The sequence below is a fragment of the Vipera ursinii genome (genome assembly GCF_947247035.1).
Source record: "Vipera ursinii genome assembly, chromosome: 7".
Lineage (NCBI taxonomy): Eukaryota > Metazoa > Chordata > Lepidosauria > Squamata > Viperidae > Vipera > Vipera ursinii.
The window spans coordinates 51838762-51859629 of NC_139521.1; the positions used below are offsets into that span (position 1 = coordinate 51838762).

Below are 20868 nucleotides of genomic sequence, written 5' to 3' on the forward strand. Positions count from 1 at the left end.
TGTATTTCTAATATACACGTATTTACACAAAAGTAGTCTATTTCACACAAACAGCTAAGATTCTAGAGCTAAAAATTACTAAGTCCAATATAGGAATTATTAGTTTACACCAACCAATTATCAGCATCAGTATGTTCCACTTGCATTTCTAGTAACAATAATTAGCTTATTAAATTTCAAAAGTGTTCACAATGGTTCCCAGAATTGCATTCACTCTTGCAACTATTTGGGTTTGACATGTAAATTCATACAAGTACATTTATTTAATTCTTAACCTCTCTGGTACATATTTCCTCAGTGTTATTATCAGACCTCAAACTTACCGGTAGTATTTTTTATGCAAGCCTTACAAAAAATTTAATAAAAAATTGAACTGAATTTCAAAAAAATCAACCATAAGCCAGTGCCTTTTTTCTGTTCAATTACAGACTAATGTTCAGTTCTCTTTGTTGTAAAAGTAAATTCTGAAGAAGGATAATTCTGTCAGTATTTGAAATAACTAAAATTTCATAATTCAAAGAAGACCAAATGTTTACAAATTTTAATGAGAAAGGAAGGATTTGAGAAATTGGAAAGCAAATTATTATGAAATATTTCAGGGAAAATATGTGCAAAGCTCACACCTTAAAAATAATCTGAAAGAAATATTAAAAGTTTATTACTATACTGGATAGTATAAAATATATTTATATAATACTATATATTTTCTTTCCCTCCCCTTCAAATATTCAAAATGGTGGAGGGGTTCCAGATAAACAAGCACAAAAGGAGTAATGAGAATTGGAGGGATTTGTCAGAATCCATTTATATCACATTTCTTAATTGTATAGGTAGAACAACGTGCTATTTCTGAGGATTCTGTCATCTCTCCGAGGGGGGGGGGAGAGGATGGTTACTAAAGCGATTTTCAAACAACAGGGGATGTTTTAACGGGGGAAGGGAGGGGGACAGACAGGTCTGGTTTGTATCTTCATTTACAACTGAAAAGGAAAGCAATAACCATAAAACCAAGGAGAGTTCCCTTTCCCATGGAAGGACCTGACACCTAGCAACTGACGACAGCCTGACCAAATGGATGAGGGGAGCGGCTGAAATGGGGATGGTTTATATAGGATTGAAATGTAACTTTTGTCAGATTCCGTCTTGTATTCCCACAATCGATTCCATCCTAGTAAACATTTTCCTTTTGGACTAAACTTGCATCCAAGAGTTCTTATTTCCTAAGATGTGGATTGAGGCGGGTCCTGACAGGATTCCAGATAAACAAGCAACAAAAGGAATAATGACAGCAGAACAGAAAGAATAAAATACAATTCAGGGTTGAAATGAGAGGTCCTTGGTGCTCCCTGAGCTTGGTTATTTTCTTGCATGCATTTCATTACTTAAACTTGGTCAGGGCTTTTCAACCTTTTCACCCATTGTACCACTTTTAGGATATGGCAACATCCGAGTGTCAAAAACATGATGACCCAAAAAAATGACCCTGGGACAGTGTGACTGTCATAGATATGAATCAGTTGCCAGGCATCTGAATGTAAATCACAAGACCCAGGAGGTGCTGCAACATTCCAGCTGATTGGCGCTTCTTCTGGGCTCAGAAGCATCAGGATCAGCGCCGAGCTCCAGCTGGATCCTAGCGCTGATCCCGGTGCTTCTGCAGAGCCCCGACAGCCCTGCAGCTCCAGCCGTCTCTCGCTCAGGCTTGTGCTGGGCTGCCACCGGTTCAGCTCATTCCCCTCCCCCGCTAGCACTTTTCTAGGATGATCACGTACCACCTACCAGGTGCCAATGTACCACAGGTGGTACCCGTACCACTGGTTGAAAAGCCCTAAACTAGGTAATGTATGATGTATTTTAACTTTTAATTTTCCCTGTAAACCGCCCTGAGTCCTACGGGAATAGGGCAGTATATAAATTTAAATATAAATAAATAAATAAACATCATCAGTGCTAGTCAGGAGTGGAGTTCCTGACCTGATGTTACCTAGTTTGAAACATTTATAGAAGCGTCTTGCAATTTACAGTATTTACTGTTAGATGTGGCAATAGTATTTTTCAAAACATTGTTTTCCTTTGTTGTAATTCAAGCATGTGTTTTCTAAGAAATCAAAGATAAGGAGGGCCGCTCCAGAGTTCAGTTTCCTTAAAGTTAAGCACACAAACCAATCCTGGCTATAACCTGAAAGCTTATCTGGAGTCTTTGGCATACTGTAATCCAAATAGCATTTAAATTTTATCATATTTCTGTTAACTTGGAGAACATGGAAGATAGCAACAAATAAACAAAAAAATCCAGTAATTCTGCCAACCATGTATTTGGAGGCTAATGTCAAATAAGAATACTGTAATAACTGAATAGGCATTGATTTGATACCACAGTCCTCAACTAGAAAGTTCACCAGTGCATCTGACTAAATCCATCGTAGACAGAAACATTTGCAGATGAATGAGTTTTGGTTTCAGTTTTTATATACATACTAATGTTGCTATTAAAATGTACCTGAATGTACTATACAACCTGAAACTATTTTTTAACAAAAGCTCATTTTCTCTTTTTAAAGCTTACCTGATTCTGAATGAGAAACTTCTTGAGCAGCTTTGACAGGGTTAAAGGATAAAACATCATCATCAAAGCTGATCAAATCTCCTTCTGCAGAAGTAATATTTTGTGTTGGAGATGGTACAACACTGCTTGGCAAACACTCCACTGGGGATCTAAAGGCATTTGATTGGACAGCTATAGGGTGCTTGGGAACAGTACATGTTGGTTTCAGGGGAAGCATAGGAAGAGAAGGACTTTCAAAAGAGACTGACTTCTTGGGAAGAAGTGGCCTAGGAGCAGGAACGGGAACTTTTCTCTGTCCATCAGTATTTTCCAAAGTTGATCCGCTTCCTGAATTAAGGAGCCCATTGCTATTACTCTTTACAGTCACTAATGTTGGCTTCTTTGGCAATTCAGGCTTGGTTATAATGTTGCTCCCAACTTCCTCAGACTGAAGGGGCTTCTCTTGGGAGGTGGCTTTTTGTCTGCTTTCTGTCCAAGACTCCCATTCTCCTGATGCTCTGTTAACGCCTGGCTTTGGTGCCACTACAGGCTTTTTTGCACTAATGATAGGTTTGGGGCCTAATGAGCGTGGAGATGCTTCTGGTTTCTTGGCTAGTCCTGAAGTTTCAATGTTCCCTTGCATTTCAAATGATTTAATCCGTGATAATACATTACTTTGGTTGTTCTCTGTATCCATGCTGTCCATTACTATATGACTTTCCCTAAGGCTACTGTCTAGTAGGAACATCAAAGGATTAGATAACTCATCATTTTCGGTCCTTGATGGGCTGGTTTGTTCCTGATTGTTTGTTTGATTGTCTTTAGCCACTGGTTTCAGATTGCCTTTTGATCTTGGTTTTGGCACAGGATATACTCCAGCATTAGACTGCTCTTGAGATGTCTGGTCTTCTAAAATAACTAAGAGTTGTTCATTTATGGGAAGATTGTTGTTTATCAGAGATGATGAAGGTCTGGATGGCTTCTGAGAAATATGTATAGCTGTAAAAAGCAATGTACATATACAATAGGTTTCACTGAAAGATTGCAACATCAAATAACACATTAGGTCAGTGGTTCTCAATCTTTTCTTCACGATGGACCCTTTAAATACCTTCTGTGGCCATAGACCACAGCCACAGACCAAGATTTAACTCAAGATTTAAATCAGAATATTTCTTCAAGATTTCACGGACTTCCTGTGATGACATCACAGCCCCCCAGGGGTCCATGGACCACAGGCTGAGAACCACTGCACTAGGCTAATCATTTTTAAAATAAGTATTGCATAGCATCATCCCACAGTCATAGAATCAGTTCAATTATCTGCAGAATATGATATCAGTGCTAAGAGCAAATAGATAATAAAATTTCACCTAAGAACCTATAGAAATTGTATATTGTGTCCAAACATATTTTGAAAACATATGCAAAAGTTATCTTTCAAACTTTGGTCAGTATCTACTAAAATAATTGTAGTTTTAATTAGATTATATCTTAACTAAGCCTATTTATGTTTATTTTTCATATCTCACTAAAAGTCAGATATGACTTTTAAATTGTCTGTGCATTAGAATTTACTTGCTGATAAACAGTTTGTGTAAATAAGATTTTTTAAAGTATTTTGGTCATTTCAATCATGATAATCAACTATGCATATGTAACATTGATGGATTGTTTCACTGGTGGAATACAAGATGCATTGTGGGTTCATTTTTTATGACAATGTTGAGATATACACCTTCAGCACATAATTTTTGTTAATAAAAATTACAGTAGATTGCTTTTTACCAGAAAAATATGTTTACAAAATATGTTCTTTGGCTAAATATTTGTTCATTTCTTTAAGTAATTGGAAAATTATTTTCAGTTTGCAAGAAGTTTGGAATTTCAAGTTTGGCTATTATGGGCAAGAAAGATCTTTCCCCCAAGGTCATATTTTATAACTTATTTTTTATTCATTTTTAACTTCTGAAAAATATGTTTGAGTTATATTCCCCTAGATTTTCAATTACCCACTACTCAATATCTAATTGTATGGCTGTGCCCTGGTGGCATATATTAAATGTTATTATATATACCAATGCCATCTTTTTTCAGTTATAAGACTTTTGTGTCAAGCCATACAAATAATAGCTGAAACCACAACATATATTTTGCATAATATAGCTATCAAAATAAAAAAAAATATTCTATCCAATACAATCCTTTTAAACATCATCAAACTAAAATTAACAGGAACATACCTGGAGTATTTTTGCATTCAGAAAGAATGGAGAGATTATTTTTCACATTTATTCCTGGCAAATTGCTGATTATCTCTTCTGGAAAGTCAGTCTGTGTTGAAGATGTAGTAGTACATCTAGAATTAGCAGCACAGGTAGCATTATTATTGCTGGCTGGGATGATTGGCACTTGATTGATCTCTTTGATTACCTGCTCATATGAAGGTGGCTGAAAAATAAAAATACCAAATGTACACCACACTATTAGTGTTAACAATTCAGCATTTATAAATGTATGAAATCCTAGTCCATGTCCTAAATTCTTTTTTAATAGTAATTTTATTTAAAAAAATCCAGCTATGATAAAAAAAAACTAATACAAACTAAAAAATAAAAGAAAAAGAAAAAATAGGTTAAAAAAGAAAAGGAAATAAAAATAGAAAAAATAACAATATTTGTTATTCCCATAACCCATCTATTATCTAAAAACAAATCCTTAAAACCTCACCATTTCAGTCCTATCAGCTAATGTTCATTAAGAGTTACCAGATATAACATATCTATTTTAATCATGATTACATAAACCAAATTCATATTCCTTCCTTTTACTTTTAACAAACTTGATCTTTAGTTCCTTCAAATCATGCTCTAAAACTTTATTTCTTTTTATTTTTTCTTCATTTTTTTTCTCCTGAAATTCTTCAAAGCCTTAAGAAGCATCTTTTGTAAATACAATATAAGAAAATTCTCCAGGTCACTCTCTTGGTTTGTTATGTATATATCCCTATTAATTATTAAGGCTTCCACTGATTTCTTTTGTATGTCCAGTATAAAATCTTTTTTCATATCATTTTGCCATTTAGATCTTCAAATTCACCTTCATAGCAGCCTCAATCCTATCCAGTAAAACTTGTTCCTCTTCCCTAACATCTTTTAAATACAGTCTATCTGTAGACGCAGACACTCTTAAAATTAACGTCTGGGTCTATTGTTCAAAAAAGTACCTTTAATATGTCCAATATTAAAATACTTTACTGCATCCTGTTTTAGTAAGTCAAATTTAAGCATTCTTCTTCTTTAATGGCAATCTTTAGTTCCTTTTGGTTCCCTCTAATGTCCAAGCATCAAAGTGCTATTGTATCATTATTTTTTTAAAAAAAAAAACCAATTCAAAACCAAAGCATTTTCCCATGAGGACTGTTATAATTAATTCCAAAATCTTATTTCAAATTTATCTGGACCCTTAGTCCCTTTGTAATCTTCTAAAATCAAAGTTTTACTTTTTCTATAAAAGTTTCACTTCTATGCTGTTTATTCCAGAAAAAAAATAAGGCCATAAACTTAAATTTAAAACTTGTTTTGCTAAGGATTGATGGACACTCAATGTAATGGAACAAATGGGTGACCTTGAAGAAAGAGAAGAGATGCTGCTTAGGAACCAATCAAATAAGAGCCCAAGTCATTTTTTGCTCAGAGGAAACTAAGGAAGGATCCACCCTATTGGAGGAAGCAGTTAAAAGTGAAGGATACAAATCTGTACTTTCAGACTCTATTAATGTAGCCTTGCAAAGAAGATTTAGCTTATCTATTCATGTTTCCTGTTTGATTTACCCAGGAGGATTGATACTCACTGTACAATTTGTCAATGCAAAGGTTCCTAATAACTGAAAAGCAGTTAACAAGCAATTTCCAAAACTGTTTAATAAAAGAAGTATGTGAACCTAGTTTCTTTTGAAGGCACCAACTGTGGTTATGGCCATAATTGAGTCCAAACTTTATGTTGTTACGTGTTTTGAATTTTGCCCCAGTTTACAACATTTCTTGCCACAGTTGTTAACTGAATCACTGCAGTTGTCAAATTAGTACACAGCTGTTAAATGAATCTGGCTTTCTAATTACCCTTGCTTGTTAGAAGGTTGCAAAAGTTGATCACATGACCCCAGAACACTGCAACCATCATAAATATGAACCAGTTGCCAAACATCTGAATTTTGATCATGTGACCAGCGTGATGCTGCAATGGTCATAAGTGTGAAAACGGCCAGAAGTCACTTTTTTCAGTGCTGTTGTAACTTTGAACAGTTACTAAATGAACTATTGTAAATCAAGAACTACCTGTATTCCCTTGTCTCCCAGACCTCCAAACTGCAAGAGACTGCAAGCTTTTTTTATATAATATTTTATTGGTTTTCCAGTTTTACATTTGAGTATTTAGAAGGTGATTGGGTGAATAGTTCAATAACAAAAACTTTAGTACATATCTCAGATTACATCATCAAATATTTCTTCTCTGTTTCTCTTAACATTTGCTATTTCATATTTAAGCTAGTAAATTTCTAATTGCATCAAACTCAGTGAAAACTTCATTATTGCATTTATGAATACATTTTTTGCTTATACATAAATCTTGATAAACAATCCATATCCTATTATTAAGTTTTACCTAATTTTTAATTTTTAATTATAGTACTCCAATTTAACCTTTAATATCCATAGTATTTGACTTTCAGGTAACCCAAATTTCCTTTATCTCACTTCATAAAAAATCTAATGTCTAAAATACACATATTAGTTACTTAAATATATTCTTATTCTATTTCATAAACATTTTCTGTTTCTTACCCTAATACATCACCACCTTAATAATAGAGTATCCTTTGTTAGCTAAAATCCCTCATCTATGAGATTGCAGGCTTATAGTTTATTTATTTATTTATTTATTTGTTTGTTTTTATAAACCGCCCTTCTCCCGAGGGACTCGGGGCGGTGTACAGAATAAGGTAGGTATACAGAATGAACAATAGTGAAAAAACAATAGTAAACAATAGTTGCCTCATGAGAAGCAATTGTCTGAAGAATTTATGGACAATCTCAATTTTAGAGAGGAATTTCAAAAGCCAGTCTACCTTCTGGCTTTTTATTACGTTCTGATCATCAGTTCTATTTTTTGCCTCTTCAGTTCACCCTATCTTCCCCTGAACTCACTGTCCATGTCCTAAATGCTGTTAACAATGAATTCTGATACTACAGTTATTTCACTATATTATAATGCTCAAACAAACATCAATTTGAACCAAGGAGGAAATCCTGTGCTTCCTCACCTCTGCTGGAACAAGGTCACTGGCTCTCCAAGGTGTCTGGCTATGAGTTGACTGGAACAGTAGCCCTTGTTGAGGGACACGGTTTCCACCTGGAAACCAGGAGGATGGTCCAAGTGGCTCAGCTGCAACTATTGTGATTTCAGGGCGTCTGGATGGGGGGAAAAGAATAAAACCAAATTCAGTCTTTATGGTTACACAATATTTGGAAAGTGTTTGGGTTTTTCTAATTCAATTGCTGGGAAACACCTTTTCTCATTCTTCAATACATCGGTGCCCATAGATAAGTCCATTTACCACCTTATGTTTCTGTTTCCTATATCTAAGAAGCCAGTCAAATCTCCAACGTTCTTATAATTGGCAAGAATTCAATTTTTGAAGTTTTGAAATATGCACACAGATTTGTTTTAACCATGGTTATCCAACCTTTTTTTTTGCCTGCACCACAATGAAGAATTATCTAGGGCTGCGTATAAAATATGTAATATAGTTAATGTATATGAACCACAAACTTCATTTATTTTTCTATATTTTTTATTACCTTGTGGAGCTGTATTAGTAGATGTCATTTCTATTTACAGCTCATGAACTGCAGGTTGGGCATTCCTGCTCTAAATAATCAGCCAATATAATTTTGGGTATTTAAGACATGAATTGCCACAACACATAAAATATTGTAGTCCTCAAAAATTGATAGTATCCTGTATGTCCAATCTCAACAGACTTGATTTATCACTTTGTGATAACAGCATTCATGCACATAAGAAATCCTTTCACCCTAGCCACTTTTCCCAATATTTTGGAAAATGATAAAAGTCACTTGTCTTCTATCAAGACTATAATTGTTAATTTATTATAAATTTTTAATATCAAAATTCATTTTAACTGTATTGTTAGTTTAGGTTATATTATGCTTTTAATCACCAGATGCCATCCTGATTGTTGAAGAATTAGACAGAAAGAATAGAAATCAAATAAATAAAAGAACAAAGTACTTGAAAGTATATGAGTTCTTTCCATCCCAAATCTCTTTTTCAGTTAATGCAGCCCAATGAATATGCCACAGGAGACAGGATTGATTTTAAAATACAATTTCCAAAGAAAACGTATTTAAATCTAGGTAACATATGTAATAAAAGATACCCGATGCAACATTTTGATACCCGATATCAACATTTCATTTATATGTCATAAGTCATCTCTTACACTTATTTTATGACTAGAATAATTACAAATGAAGGAGTGATTATTACCGTACCTTCTTTCTCTTTGCTGTTCACTTTGATAAGTTGTCCGAGAAGCTAATTTTAAAAAAAGATGAACAATTCATTTTTTACCACTGGTAACATAACATTTAAATTTGTGTTTCCCAAAATTCTTTAGAGATGATTATTATCTATAGGTGATTATCAAAAGAATAATTAAATTATTTAATTAAAATACATGATTAAAGTGTTTTTGAGTCCAGCATTTGATCAGCATCTTCTTATGGCTCTGTGATTAAGGAAGTTTCATTACACATACCTTAAAGCTCATGAGACAATATATAGAGAAATCAAGATTAGCCCCACAATATTAAAAAGTAATTATATATGCTTGATTTAACTTTCACATGTACCTGATCTAACCTCATTTTAATACAAAGGCCAAAAATATGCAAAACATCCACACAATGAATTAAACCATAAGAACTTTGGCTTAGCATTATTAAGTGAACCATTTCAGGTTTATAAATCAGAAATTACTTAGTGATCCATCATCATATATATTCATTATTACTACAAATGAGTCGAAGTGAATTTCCAACAACCATGGTTAAATGACTTAGCATGCTATATGAACCCAAAACAATATGTCACGGATTCTGCCAATTTGTCCTACTTTCCTGAGACCCCCATTTCACGGTCTGTGCTTTCAAATGACAAGGGAAAAGTGGACTGGCATTTCCAGTAAGTGACACCATCATTCCAAGCATAACCTCAGTAAGGTTACTACTACTAATAAAAAAATAATGCTTATGTTAGATGGTTATATTAGAACACATTTCATTATGTAAAATAACTTAACTATAGATTTTCTTATTAAAATAACTGAAATTTTATTTGAATGAAATCATTTGCATTTATCTTATATAATTAAAATAACAAATTAGAAAGAATAGTCTCCATATAACATGATTTAGCAGAAAAACTTAATTGATTATGCAGCAGCAAATTATTCTAATTACACAATTTCAAATTCTTAGCACCAAAGCACCAGGTGGGGAAGTGGGAAAAGACATACCTCTTCTACGGGGCATATTTGACGTGCACTATTCATGAGTGCTAAAGAAGAAAAAGAAGGGTTACAGAAGAAGATAAAGAAAGAGAAAAAAGAATTAGACTGTCTTTGTTAGTCAGAAAAGGGTATCATAGTATTATTTCCCTCACAAAATGAACTCTGGCAGTGTTTTAATGCCAGTTTAAAATTCAAATATGGCTTAAAAAAATTCCCAGCAGCTTTGTACTGTATTTATTTAAACTGCAGATTTAAACAATTTATTTTGAAGTTGTTGGTACATTTTTTTCCTGACTATTCAGCACTCATGTACAGGTAGTCCTCAACTTATGACCACAATTGAGCCCAAAATTTCTGTTGCTGTGAAACATTTAAGTGAGTTTTGCTCCATTTTACAACTTTTCTTGCAATAGTTGTTAAATGAATCACTGCAGTTGGTAAATTTGTAACATGATTGTTAAGTTAAACTGGCTTTCCACTGCTTGCCAGATAGTTGCAAAAGGGTATCACACGACTCCTGAACACTGCAACCATCATAAATATGAATTAGCTGTCAAGCATCTGAATTTTGATCATGTGACCACAAGGATGCTGCAACGGTCATAAGTGTGAAAAACAGTCATAAGTCACTTTTTTAATGATGTTGTAACCTTGAACAGTCACTAAATGAACTGTTGTAAGTCGAGAACTACTTATATTAATAGGAGATATTAGTATTATTCAAAATTTCACTGTTCTACAATGGCAAAATGTTGTTTTCTCTTAGTAAACATCAGTTTTGCGACAGATGTTCATGTTTCCTTATTACTGACTTTTTCTGGGAAAAATGTATGTTCCTTTTATACTTTCCCTCAGTGTCGGAGGACAGGCTACCTGCAAACTAGCCAGCACCTATAGCCCAGCAATGTGTGGCTATAAAAGCTGAGCAGACAGATAGCTGGGTATGGTGGTGTGGGGGTGAGAGAGAAGGTGGTTTGTCTTCGTTTGGGAAACTAAAATAGCCTGAAGCAGCCTAAGGCAATTGTAAGAGTTAATGTTCTTCGGAAGGAGGGCTTACAAAGAAAAGCCATGAAGCAACAGAACTTGTAGTAAAATAGGGGAAGAATGGTATAGTAAACTGATTACTAGCCTTTGAGTACTTAATAGGTGTGTTGCCTAGAGGCCAGGTGAGGTTGTGTTGTCCCTCTGGGGTTTTGGACATTCAGATAAACAGATTTATCTTTGAGAAACAGAATCTGTCTCTTGTTTTTATCATAATCTATCACTGTTTTTAAAAGGTAAAGGCTCACTATGCTTCATATAAATCTGCACATAAAGAATCAAACTTTACTGAGAAAACTTTCAGTCAAAATCAATGCATATATAAATATAATCTCTGCTTGTAAATTTGGTCTCAACTGAAATTGCTATTTCTTGAATTTAAAAAGCTTTCTAGCAGTGAGATAAGCATTAGATTGTTATGCTATGTGTAGGGAGACCCAGCTTCAGATTCTGTTCAGCTTTAGAGACATTAAGCCCCTCAATATCTCTTAGTGTAACTTATCTAATCTGATGATAAAGTTATTTTCCCTTAGGCATATGGAACTATACTTACTGAAACCTAATAAATGCCAAACCATTTCTTTTACATACATACAAACAATGTCCAGGTTAAGTATGCCCAACTTAAAGGCAACTCCTAGATAGGTCTTATTTTCAGGGGATGTCCTTTTTTTTAGTCTCATCTTGCATCAGCGGCACCAACAGCCCCATCCAGCAGGAGCCCATGTGGCTGCCGCTGGCCCACCGCTACTCATGTGTGTCACCCTGGCCTCCATTTTGCCAGCAGAGGCCTTTCCTGAAGCCAAGAATGGAGCCCTGGGTTGATGTGTGTGTTGTCCACAGCCATTTTGCCAGCAGAGTCTTTCAGGAAAGGCCTCTGCAGCCGAGAACGGAGGTCGGGAGGGGGCGACGTGTCTCTCAACCTGGGGCTCCTTCTTGGCTGCAGAGGCCTTTCCTTAAGGCTTCTGCTGGTGAAATGGAGGCCGGGGGTCGACGCATGGAAGCAGCAGCAAATGGCCACAGAAGAAGTGGGCTGGTGGAGGCCATGTGGGCTCCTGCTGGATAGGGTTGTTGGTGTCGCCACAGGGAGGTGAGGTAGGTGTTGGGGAGTAGGACACCTGGCAGTGGGGGCCCTGAGGAAAGTGGGTGCAAGCCGTATGGGGCAGCTCCAGTCCTCCCCCACCTCATCTCGTGGCAGAAGCACCATAAATAACCAGGCAGAATGGGTGGGCTGCCAGCTGTGCAGGCTCTTAACTAGGGCTTATTTTGGGGGTAGGGCTTATATTAGGTACACACGTAAAAATCAAGCTCGGGTTTATTTTCAGGATAGGTCTTATTCTTGGGGAAACATGGTACAGCATGTTTTCAACAGTTCCAGAAAACATTGCACAGCTCCACTACTTTATGAGCTTATTCTGTCAGTTTTAGCAAGAGGCAGTTCATTTGCAGAAATACGCAGTCCAACCTAAAGACAAACTCAGGTTATAGACAATTAGGGAAGAAAACTTCCTAAACCGGAGACTGTACTTTTCCCCATCAGCCTTCCCTGTTCATTTTTCCAAACCAAACTATTGTAAGCATGTATACAGTAATTGTGTGCATCATTTTGTAAAAGCTACCAGCTATTCATAATAATATTCCAGAGTGGCAGAGTGTCATCTTGTAGGGGAGATAGGTGGCATAAAAATTTAGTAAATAGTAAATAAAATATCCCTGTATGCATGCTTTTGTGCATGTAAGTTGTACATACTTATATATAACAACTTTCAGTAAAATTGCTGCATAAGCACTCACCAGTATGCTTATGTCTGAACTCACTGTCTGAACTACTACATTCTGGGAAGAGGTAATAATATTTTAGATCATCTCATGAAATGTTGTCTTGTTATTAAAGATTTCAATGGAAATAATTGTGTATATTTGTGAATAGAGATAAAGTAAGCAAGGAAGAAAATGCTTGTTTATAGATAAATTACCTATAAAGGAAAACATTCCTTCTATTCTAAACAAAAAGAAATAAGTATATAGAGAGGGATACAACCAATTTCAATATATGCACAAATGTTCATCTGTACACATGCTCACACAATCAGTGTGTTCAATGTATAAAAAGGGGAGAGATGCGAAAACTTATAGTGCTATCACAGATAACAAAATCACAAACCTCTATGCACTCTAGAAAAGGGTTTTACACTTCTAATGTATGTAATTGTTTTTGCTGGAATATTATCCCAGTTAAGGGAAAACTTGAAAAAGAGACAAACTTAATTAATAGACACAAACATTTTTAGGACAACTATTAATGTCATTAATAGTTGTCCTAAAAATATCTTCTGAAAAAAACTCTACTCTTGAGAAACTTTGGTTCAAAAAGCTGGGAAAAGTTACTTTGATTGGAAAATGGTTACAGGAAACATGGAAAGTAGTTTAGTAAAATTGTATTTATATAGATGACAATTCCATACAAGCAATAATGTTAGTTTGAAGTAAAAAATTGTGAGAATTTGACAAAAATGCTTAAGAGTAAAGGGATGAAAAGGAAGTGAAATAGTATTAGTTTATCAGACTCAATTTAGTCTGCCATGCATTTATATTATCTAGAACATTATAATTTATCTTTAAGCTTGAATTAATATAATCATACTTCTTCATATAGTATATTTTTCCATTCTTACAATGCAAATAATAGTATGAAAGTTGGCCTTGTCAGAGAATCAGTGACTTCTGAGCCATCAGCCATTCCATGTTGCCAAGATCCTAACCCTTAATAGTTTTCAGATACCAGATCAGCATGCCACATCATTCAAGTGGCTTGAGATAAATATGTAGTTGTGCTACCTTAGAAATAGATAGCTCATAATTTGTGGGTCCTCCACAACTCTTAGCTGCTGTTGGAATAGCCGATGAAACCTGTACTCAGGGTCACCTTTATCTAGCTGCAGCTACCCTGCCTATCTGGAGGCAGAAGTATAGGCAACAGTTGCTCATGCCATCATTTCACTGTTGGAATACTATTATACATTCTACATGGGACTGCCCTTGAAGTGCATCCCAAAACTACAACTGGTGCAAATTGTGCCTATGCATATGCTAAAGAGATTATAAGCATAGTTCTAAAGCACCAATTATTGTAGGAGCTACACTGGATGCTTCTGGTTGTAGTTCAAGGTGCTACTTATCAGTTCTAAAGTCCTCATGGCAGGAATCCTGGTTATCTGTTGGATGATAGAACTAATCCATCCAACCAAAGCATTTGTGCAGAGAACATTTGCTGAGAGGCCCAACCCATATGAAATATAACTGGAAGACACTCAAAAGCAGGCATTTTCTGCAGGGGCTCTGTTGAGTAGAACAGGCAACATGTGAAACCACACACATACTCTGGTCCACTGAGAAATCACCCTCCATGGAACCAGTCCCTGACATCCAAAAGATTGGGGACTGCTGGAGTAGAACACTATATTATAATATACAGAATTTGTGCCTGGACCTTCAAAACCCTGGGGTAAAAGATAATTGTGCCTGTGGTGAACAATGGTGGTGCTATTAATAAGGTATACAATTCTTGACTGATTATTATAAAGAATTTGTGTTATTGTTATGATTATCAATTAATATTTACTCATTTGCTGATAATATAAGCTGTTGATATTGTAAGCTGCTTAGATTTGTACTGATTGCTATGACATAAAAACACCAAAAATAAACAAATCTTTCAGCTATTCAAATAACTCTAAGATCAAACAAATGCTAATAATATCCCCCGTGCTGTACCACAGTATAATTTACAGTCACTAAATATAATGACATGGTTTCAGGCTCAGCTAAAAAAGAAATAGAGTATTATTTTGTCATTTATTAGACAGAAGAAGCAAGAACCAGATTCCTTTCCTCCTGATTCCAGATCAGTACTTCTTCTGTCAGCCTGCTTTTAATTCTGATTCAGAATTAACATTAACATAACTTAGCATTACAATAACAAGCCATAGCAAGTTTTACAACAATCATTTTTTTCTTCTTTTACAAAGAGAATTTTTTGAAAAAGTTTGTTAACTATAAATTTCCTCATCATCCAAATTCAAAGAAATGTTAGACAATTTCATATTTTAATTTATGGTAGTGATGTGTTCAACCAATTATTAAGCCATAGGGGTGCAGTGGTTAGAAGGCAGTACTGCAGGCTACTTCTGCTGACTGCCTGCAGTTTGGCAATTCCGATTCTCACCGGCTCAAAAGTTGACTCAGCCTTCCATCCTTCTGAGGTCAGTAAAATGAGGACCCAGACTGTTGGGGGCAATATGCTGACTCTGTAAACTGCTTAGAGAGGGCTGTAAATCACTGTGAAGCGGTATACAAGTCTAAGTGCTATTGCTATTGTTCAGATTATTTAGAGGATAGAAATCAAACACTACCGTGTTTCCCCGCAAATAAGACAGGGTCCTTTTTTTCTGGCTCCAAAAGAGGCACCAAGTCTTACTCACCTACGGAGGCGACAGCCCCGCCCAGCAAGTCCACCTCTTCTGGGACCAAAGGAGCAGCTGCATTCTGCAGCTGCATTTTGGCCTGCATTTTGCAGTCAGGCCTTTCCAGAAGGCCTATGCAACTGAGTACCTTGGCTGCAGAGATCTTGCAGAACTGAGCTATGGATTGAATTCCTAGCTTGGTTCTTGGCTGCACAGGCCTTCCAGAAAGGCCTATGACTGAGAAATGCAGGCCTGGCTGCAGAAGACACCGCAGAAGAAGTGGACCACTGAGGAGAGGCCTGGCTGCAAGGTAAGTGGGTGAGGGGCGCATGGGGCAGATCCATACCCCTAACCCTGCCCTAGCTTGGTTTTTAATTGTATGTCTCGCCCCAAAACTAGGGCTTATTTTTTAGGGTAGGGCAATCCAACTCAGGTTTTTATACTAAAAAAATGAGAATGAAATATAAGGAAAGAAATACATATAAAATACTCTACCTTATCAACATTTTTTCCTTTAAACGTATGTTCGGTGGGAAGGGGAACAACTGATCTGAATAATCTAACTCATTTATTTTTATCAAAATATGTTGCATGCAACTTACATAATTTTGATATATTATCATGAATTCCATTTAAAGGAACTCAAAAAGAAACACATGTATCTGTTAAACTAAACAACAAGAATCAGGTCGTGTATAATGATGATAGTCAATCCTAGAATTTGAAATATCTATGACAGACAGATCAGGGAAGAAACACAATATATCTGCAATGGTTAATCAACTTACAAATAACATTAAAAGCACCTGCAGTCCGTTTAATGAAAATGTTAATAAACATTTGTTCATCTCTTAGGCATTCATCAGGTGGATATAATAGACCAAAAATCTACTTACTTCTCTTGATTGCTGCTTTAATAGATGACAAGGGACCTTGGCTTAAAAAATGAAAAACAGAACAAAAATATAATTACACATTATACAAAAATACAGATCATTTGATAGAGAATTATTCAAAAACATTGCTTTTGATAGTCCTCGACTTAAAACCATTTTAATGACCATTCAAAATTACAACAGCACTGTAAAAAATGAGTTATGACTCTTTTTCACACTTAGGACTGTTGCAGCATTCCTGTGGTCATGTGATCAAAATTTAGATGCTTGGCAGCTGGCATGTATTTATGACGTTTGCCATGTCCCACGGTCATGTGATCACCTTTTGTGACCTTCTGAAAAGCAAAGTCAATGGGGAAGCCATATTCACTTAACAACTGTATTTCTAACTAAACAATTGCAGTCATTCACTTAACTGTGACAAGAAAGGTCATTAAAATAGGGCAAATTTCACTTAACAACTCCTTGTTTAGCAATGGAAATTTTGGGCTCAACTGTGATTGTAAGTCGAGGACTACTTATAGTCATTATTGCAAATGAGCAGATTTACAGAAAAAAGGTAAAATTTTCCTTCTTCATTGACTGACTAAAATCAATTATGGAAAGAAGAACTACAGGGATTGTCACATGGCTACAAGAAAACATTCAGTTGTTTACCAATTTATCAGTTACTTCAGGATATTGGAATTTGGATACTGAGAATAGTTTCTATGCTCCAAAATACAGAAATATGGGCAGAAGTGATGCTTTTAGTACTAACACTACACTAACTTGAAATACACTGTATGAAGCTGTAGTATGGGTTTGACTGGTTATGCTTTACTATTGTGAGAACTCAGTCTTCATGTTTGGTGGCTAATCCAATTTAATATAAACCTGCTTAATAAGTCAGCCACAATTTAGTATGCTAGTTGAACTCATTCATTTTGTCCTTTATTATATCATCCCTGAAAGGAATAGATAAATATTTATGCAGGCAATATATTTTGGGTTTTTTATTTGTTTTGTTTTGTTTTACCTGGGATAAATATATATTGGTAAAATATATTATTTTACCATATTTGAGATACAGTTCAAAATCCAGAAATCAATTTAGGACAATGAGAATCATCACATACAGGCAAATTCTGATGTTCCAAATCAACTATTTCCAGCAGCCTAGATTTATAGGTCAAGATTATGAACAACAAAAAGGAGGAATGTAAAGTTCAGTTATTTGACCACTATTATTATTTGGCTCTGTTCTGGGCCCAGTGCTCTACAACATCTTCATCAACGATTTGGATGAGGGGATAGATGGGAAACTCATCAAATTTGCAGATGACACCAAGCTGGCAGGAATAGCCAACACTCCAGAAAACAGGCTTAAGATACAGGAGGATCTGGATAGACTTGAACACCGGGCGCTATCTAACAAAATGAAATTCAATGGTGAAAAAGTAAGGTTCTACATTTAGGCAAGAAAAACCAAATGTACAGGTATAGTATAGGGAGTACCTTGCTCAATAGTAGTAACTGCGAGAGGGATCTTGGAGTCCTAGTGGACAATCACTTAAATATGAACCAGCAGTGTGCTGCAGCTGCCAAAAAAGCCAACACAGTGCTATGCTGAATTAACAGAGGGACAGAATCAAGATCACGTGAAGTATTAACACCACTTTACAATGCCTTGATGAGGTCACACTTGGAATATTGCATCCAGTTTTGGTCACCACGATGTAAAAAAGATGTTGAGACTCTACAAAGAGTACAGAGAAGAGCAACAAAGATGTTTAGGGGACTGGAGGCTAAAACGTATAAGGAACGGTTGCTGGAATTGGGTATGTCTAATTTAATGAAAAGAAGGACGAGGGTGGACATGATAGCAGTGTTCCAATATCTCAGGGGCTGCCACAAAGAAGAGGGAGTCAAGCTATTCTCCAAAACACCTGAGGGCAGGACAAGAAGCAATGGATGGAAACTAATCAAGGAGAGAAGCAACCTAGATCTAAGGAGAAACTTCCTGACAGTTAGAACAATTAACCAGTGGAACAACCTGCCTCCAGAAGCAATGAATGCTCCAAAACTGGAGAGTTTTCTTTTTTTTTTTATTGAAAAGTTTTAAAATACAGTTTTCCTTTAAGAATCCCCCTTAAAAACTGGAGAGTTTTTAAGAAGAGACTAGACAGCCATTTGGTATAGGGCTTCCTGCCCCAGCAGGGGGGTGGACTAGATGACCTCCAAGGTCCCTTCCAACTTTATTTATTTTTTATTATTATTATTATTATTATTATTATTATTATTATTATTATTATTATTATTATTATTGATAAGGCATGTTTGATATTTCTAGTAACTCTTAAAAAGACTGATGAACTATGATTGAAAAGAGGATGATTTCTGTATTGTGTTTAGATACAGTTTGGCTCTCAGGATGGGTATTTTGTAATATTAAAATAGGTAGAAAAGTTAGTATATTAGCTTATGTTGGTGTGATGAAGGTTGAAAACCACTTTTTATTATTGTCTTTGTTGCCTTTTTCTTTTTCTTTTTTCTTTTTTTGCACCTTCTGAGCTTTTTTATCTTCTAGCTTAGTTTGCATTAATTTTAACTATGTTTATTAAAAACCTCAATAAAATTACTAACTAAAAAACAGAATCCTTCACATGATTACTCATTTAACCCATCCAGGGACTGGTAACTAGATAAAGTAATTCTATATAAAAGTAATACAATCTATTTTATGTTCTATTGTTTTAATCTGAGCTTTAGCAAAAAATAAAAATAAAAAACAAAAGGAAACCCTAGAAAAGTATATACAATAAAACAGCTGTCACCACAAACATTTAGTTTCTCTGGTTACTATTAAAGCAATAAATTGCACACAGTTTTTGAAAAATATCTATGAAGTGTTATTTCAAAAATTTCTGGGCAGCACCAGCAGGATGTTGATATTTGGTTGCTGAGGTCCACATAATACAATGTTAACTGACATGGTTCTCTTTCCCTCTTATATTTTTATCCTGAAATATATTTCACATTAACTTGAAAATTTTTCAACTAAATTGATCTATATAATTTTATTGTGCTTCGGTAATGAAGTCTAACTGAAAACAGATTGCATATACTATGAAGGAGAAGAATACAGGAGGAAAAAACCTGTTTAACAGGTTGTACATTACCCAAGAATAAAAGGAAATAGGTCTAGAAGTTGTAGTAGAACATTTATTTTTATTTTTTACATCCTATTTTCCTATTCAGTGCATCATATCACTTCAGCAATCCTTCTGATCCTTTCAAGTCATCAAGAGAAGAAAAGAGAGGCAAACATTCTCACTTTACAGCTTCTAACCTTTATTTAAAAGCGACTCCAGAAGTAAAGGCAAACAACAGAGTGTCCCTTGCGGACTAGGTGCATTTTCTACTATAATTTTGAAGATTCCTGCTCTGAGTAGGAATAAATAACCTCTTCTCTTTTTAAGCAGAAATACAGAAAACTGAGAAGAAAGAATATTTTTGTAGAGATTTCTGAAGTGGCAAAAATAATTTTTTGTAGGCATTATAAAATCTACCAAATGTGATAAAGTTCATTTCTAAAAAGATGCTTACAAAAGGACCTTTAATTTTTTTGTCACCTATTGTGAACAACAACACCTACAAAGCCCTCCATGGCATGGGTCCAGAATACCTTGGGGAGCACTTGCAGCCGGCGTCAACTTCCCTCCGCCCAGTACGCTCCCACAGAGAGGGCCTCCTCAGGGTGCCGCCGGTCAAAGAATGCCGACTGGTGGCCCCCAGGGGGAGAGCGTTCTCTGTGGGTGCACCGGACTTATGGAACCATCTTCCGGTAGAGCTCCGGATGGCGCCCGACCTCCGCTCCTTCCGGCGCGACCTTAAAACCCATCTCTTTAAGGAAGCGGGCCTGGCCTGATGGGACGGGGTGGGTTTGTTATTATGACTTTAATTTTAAATTTGTACTATGGGCATTGTTTAATCATGTTTTAATAATTTTAACTTTTGTATCTGTCTTTTACGTATTGCCCTGTTAACCGCCCTGAGTCTCTTGAGAGAAATTAAATAAATAATAAAAAATAATAAAAAAAATAATTAAATAAATAAATTAAATAAATAATTAAAAATAATAAAAAAATAATAATAACATGCTCATCACTGTTTTAATTCTCTTAGGCTCTTAATTACCAGCACAAACAAGAAAAAAAACTTCATGAAAGCATCTGCAGTTGTTCTTATAATAACAGAGGATGTTAAATATCCCTACGATTCTGTTATCTCACATAGGCGTGAATCACTGGCTGGTTTTCTGGATCTTCATCTATTCCTCATTTC

General features: G+C 35.5%; 1 protein-coding gene across 6 annotated transcripts in view; it reads right to left on the bottom strand.

Moving 5' to 3' along the window:
- The window catches only part of SH3D19 (SH3 domain containing 19), an 84857-nt gene that overhangs the window by 27336 nt on the left and 36653 nt on the right, over nucleotides 1-20868 (bottom strand). For 2 of the 6 annotated variants that reach the window (XM_083367807.1, XM_083367806.1), the window contains exons 3-9: nucleotides 18040-18122; nucleotides 16543-16583; nucleotides 10149-10189; nucleotides 9124-9166; nucleotides 7869-8016; nucleotides 4789-4996; nucleotides 2567-3544 (exon numbers count right to left, since the gene is read on the bottom strand). In XM_083367807.1, the coding sequence (XP_083223933.1) occupies nucleotides 2567-3544; nucleotides 4789-4996; nucleotides 7869-8016; nucleotides 9124-9166; nucleotides 10149-10164 (1393 nt within the window). In that variant the 5' untranslated portion in view covers nucleotides 10165-10189; nucleotides 16543-16583; nucleotides 18040-18122. The remainder of the gene's footprint in view (nucleotides 1-2566; nucleotides 3545-4788; nucleotides 4997-7868; nucleotides 8017-9123; nucleotides 9167-10148; nucleotides 10190-16542; nucleotides 16584-18039; nucleotides 18123-20868) is intronic. The other 4 variants (XM_083367805.1, XM_083367804.1, XM_083367802.1 and 1 more) reach the window with 2 other exon arrangements.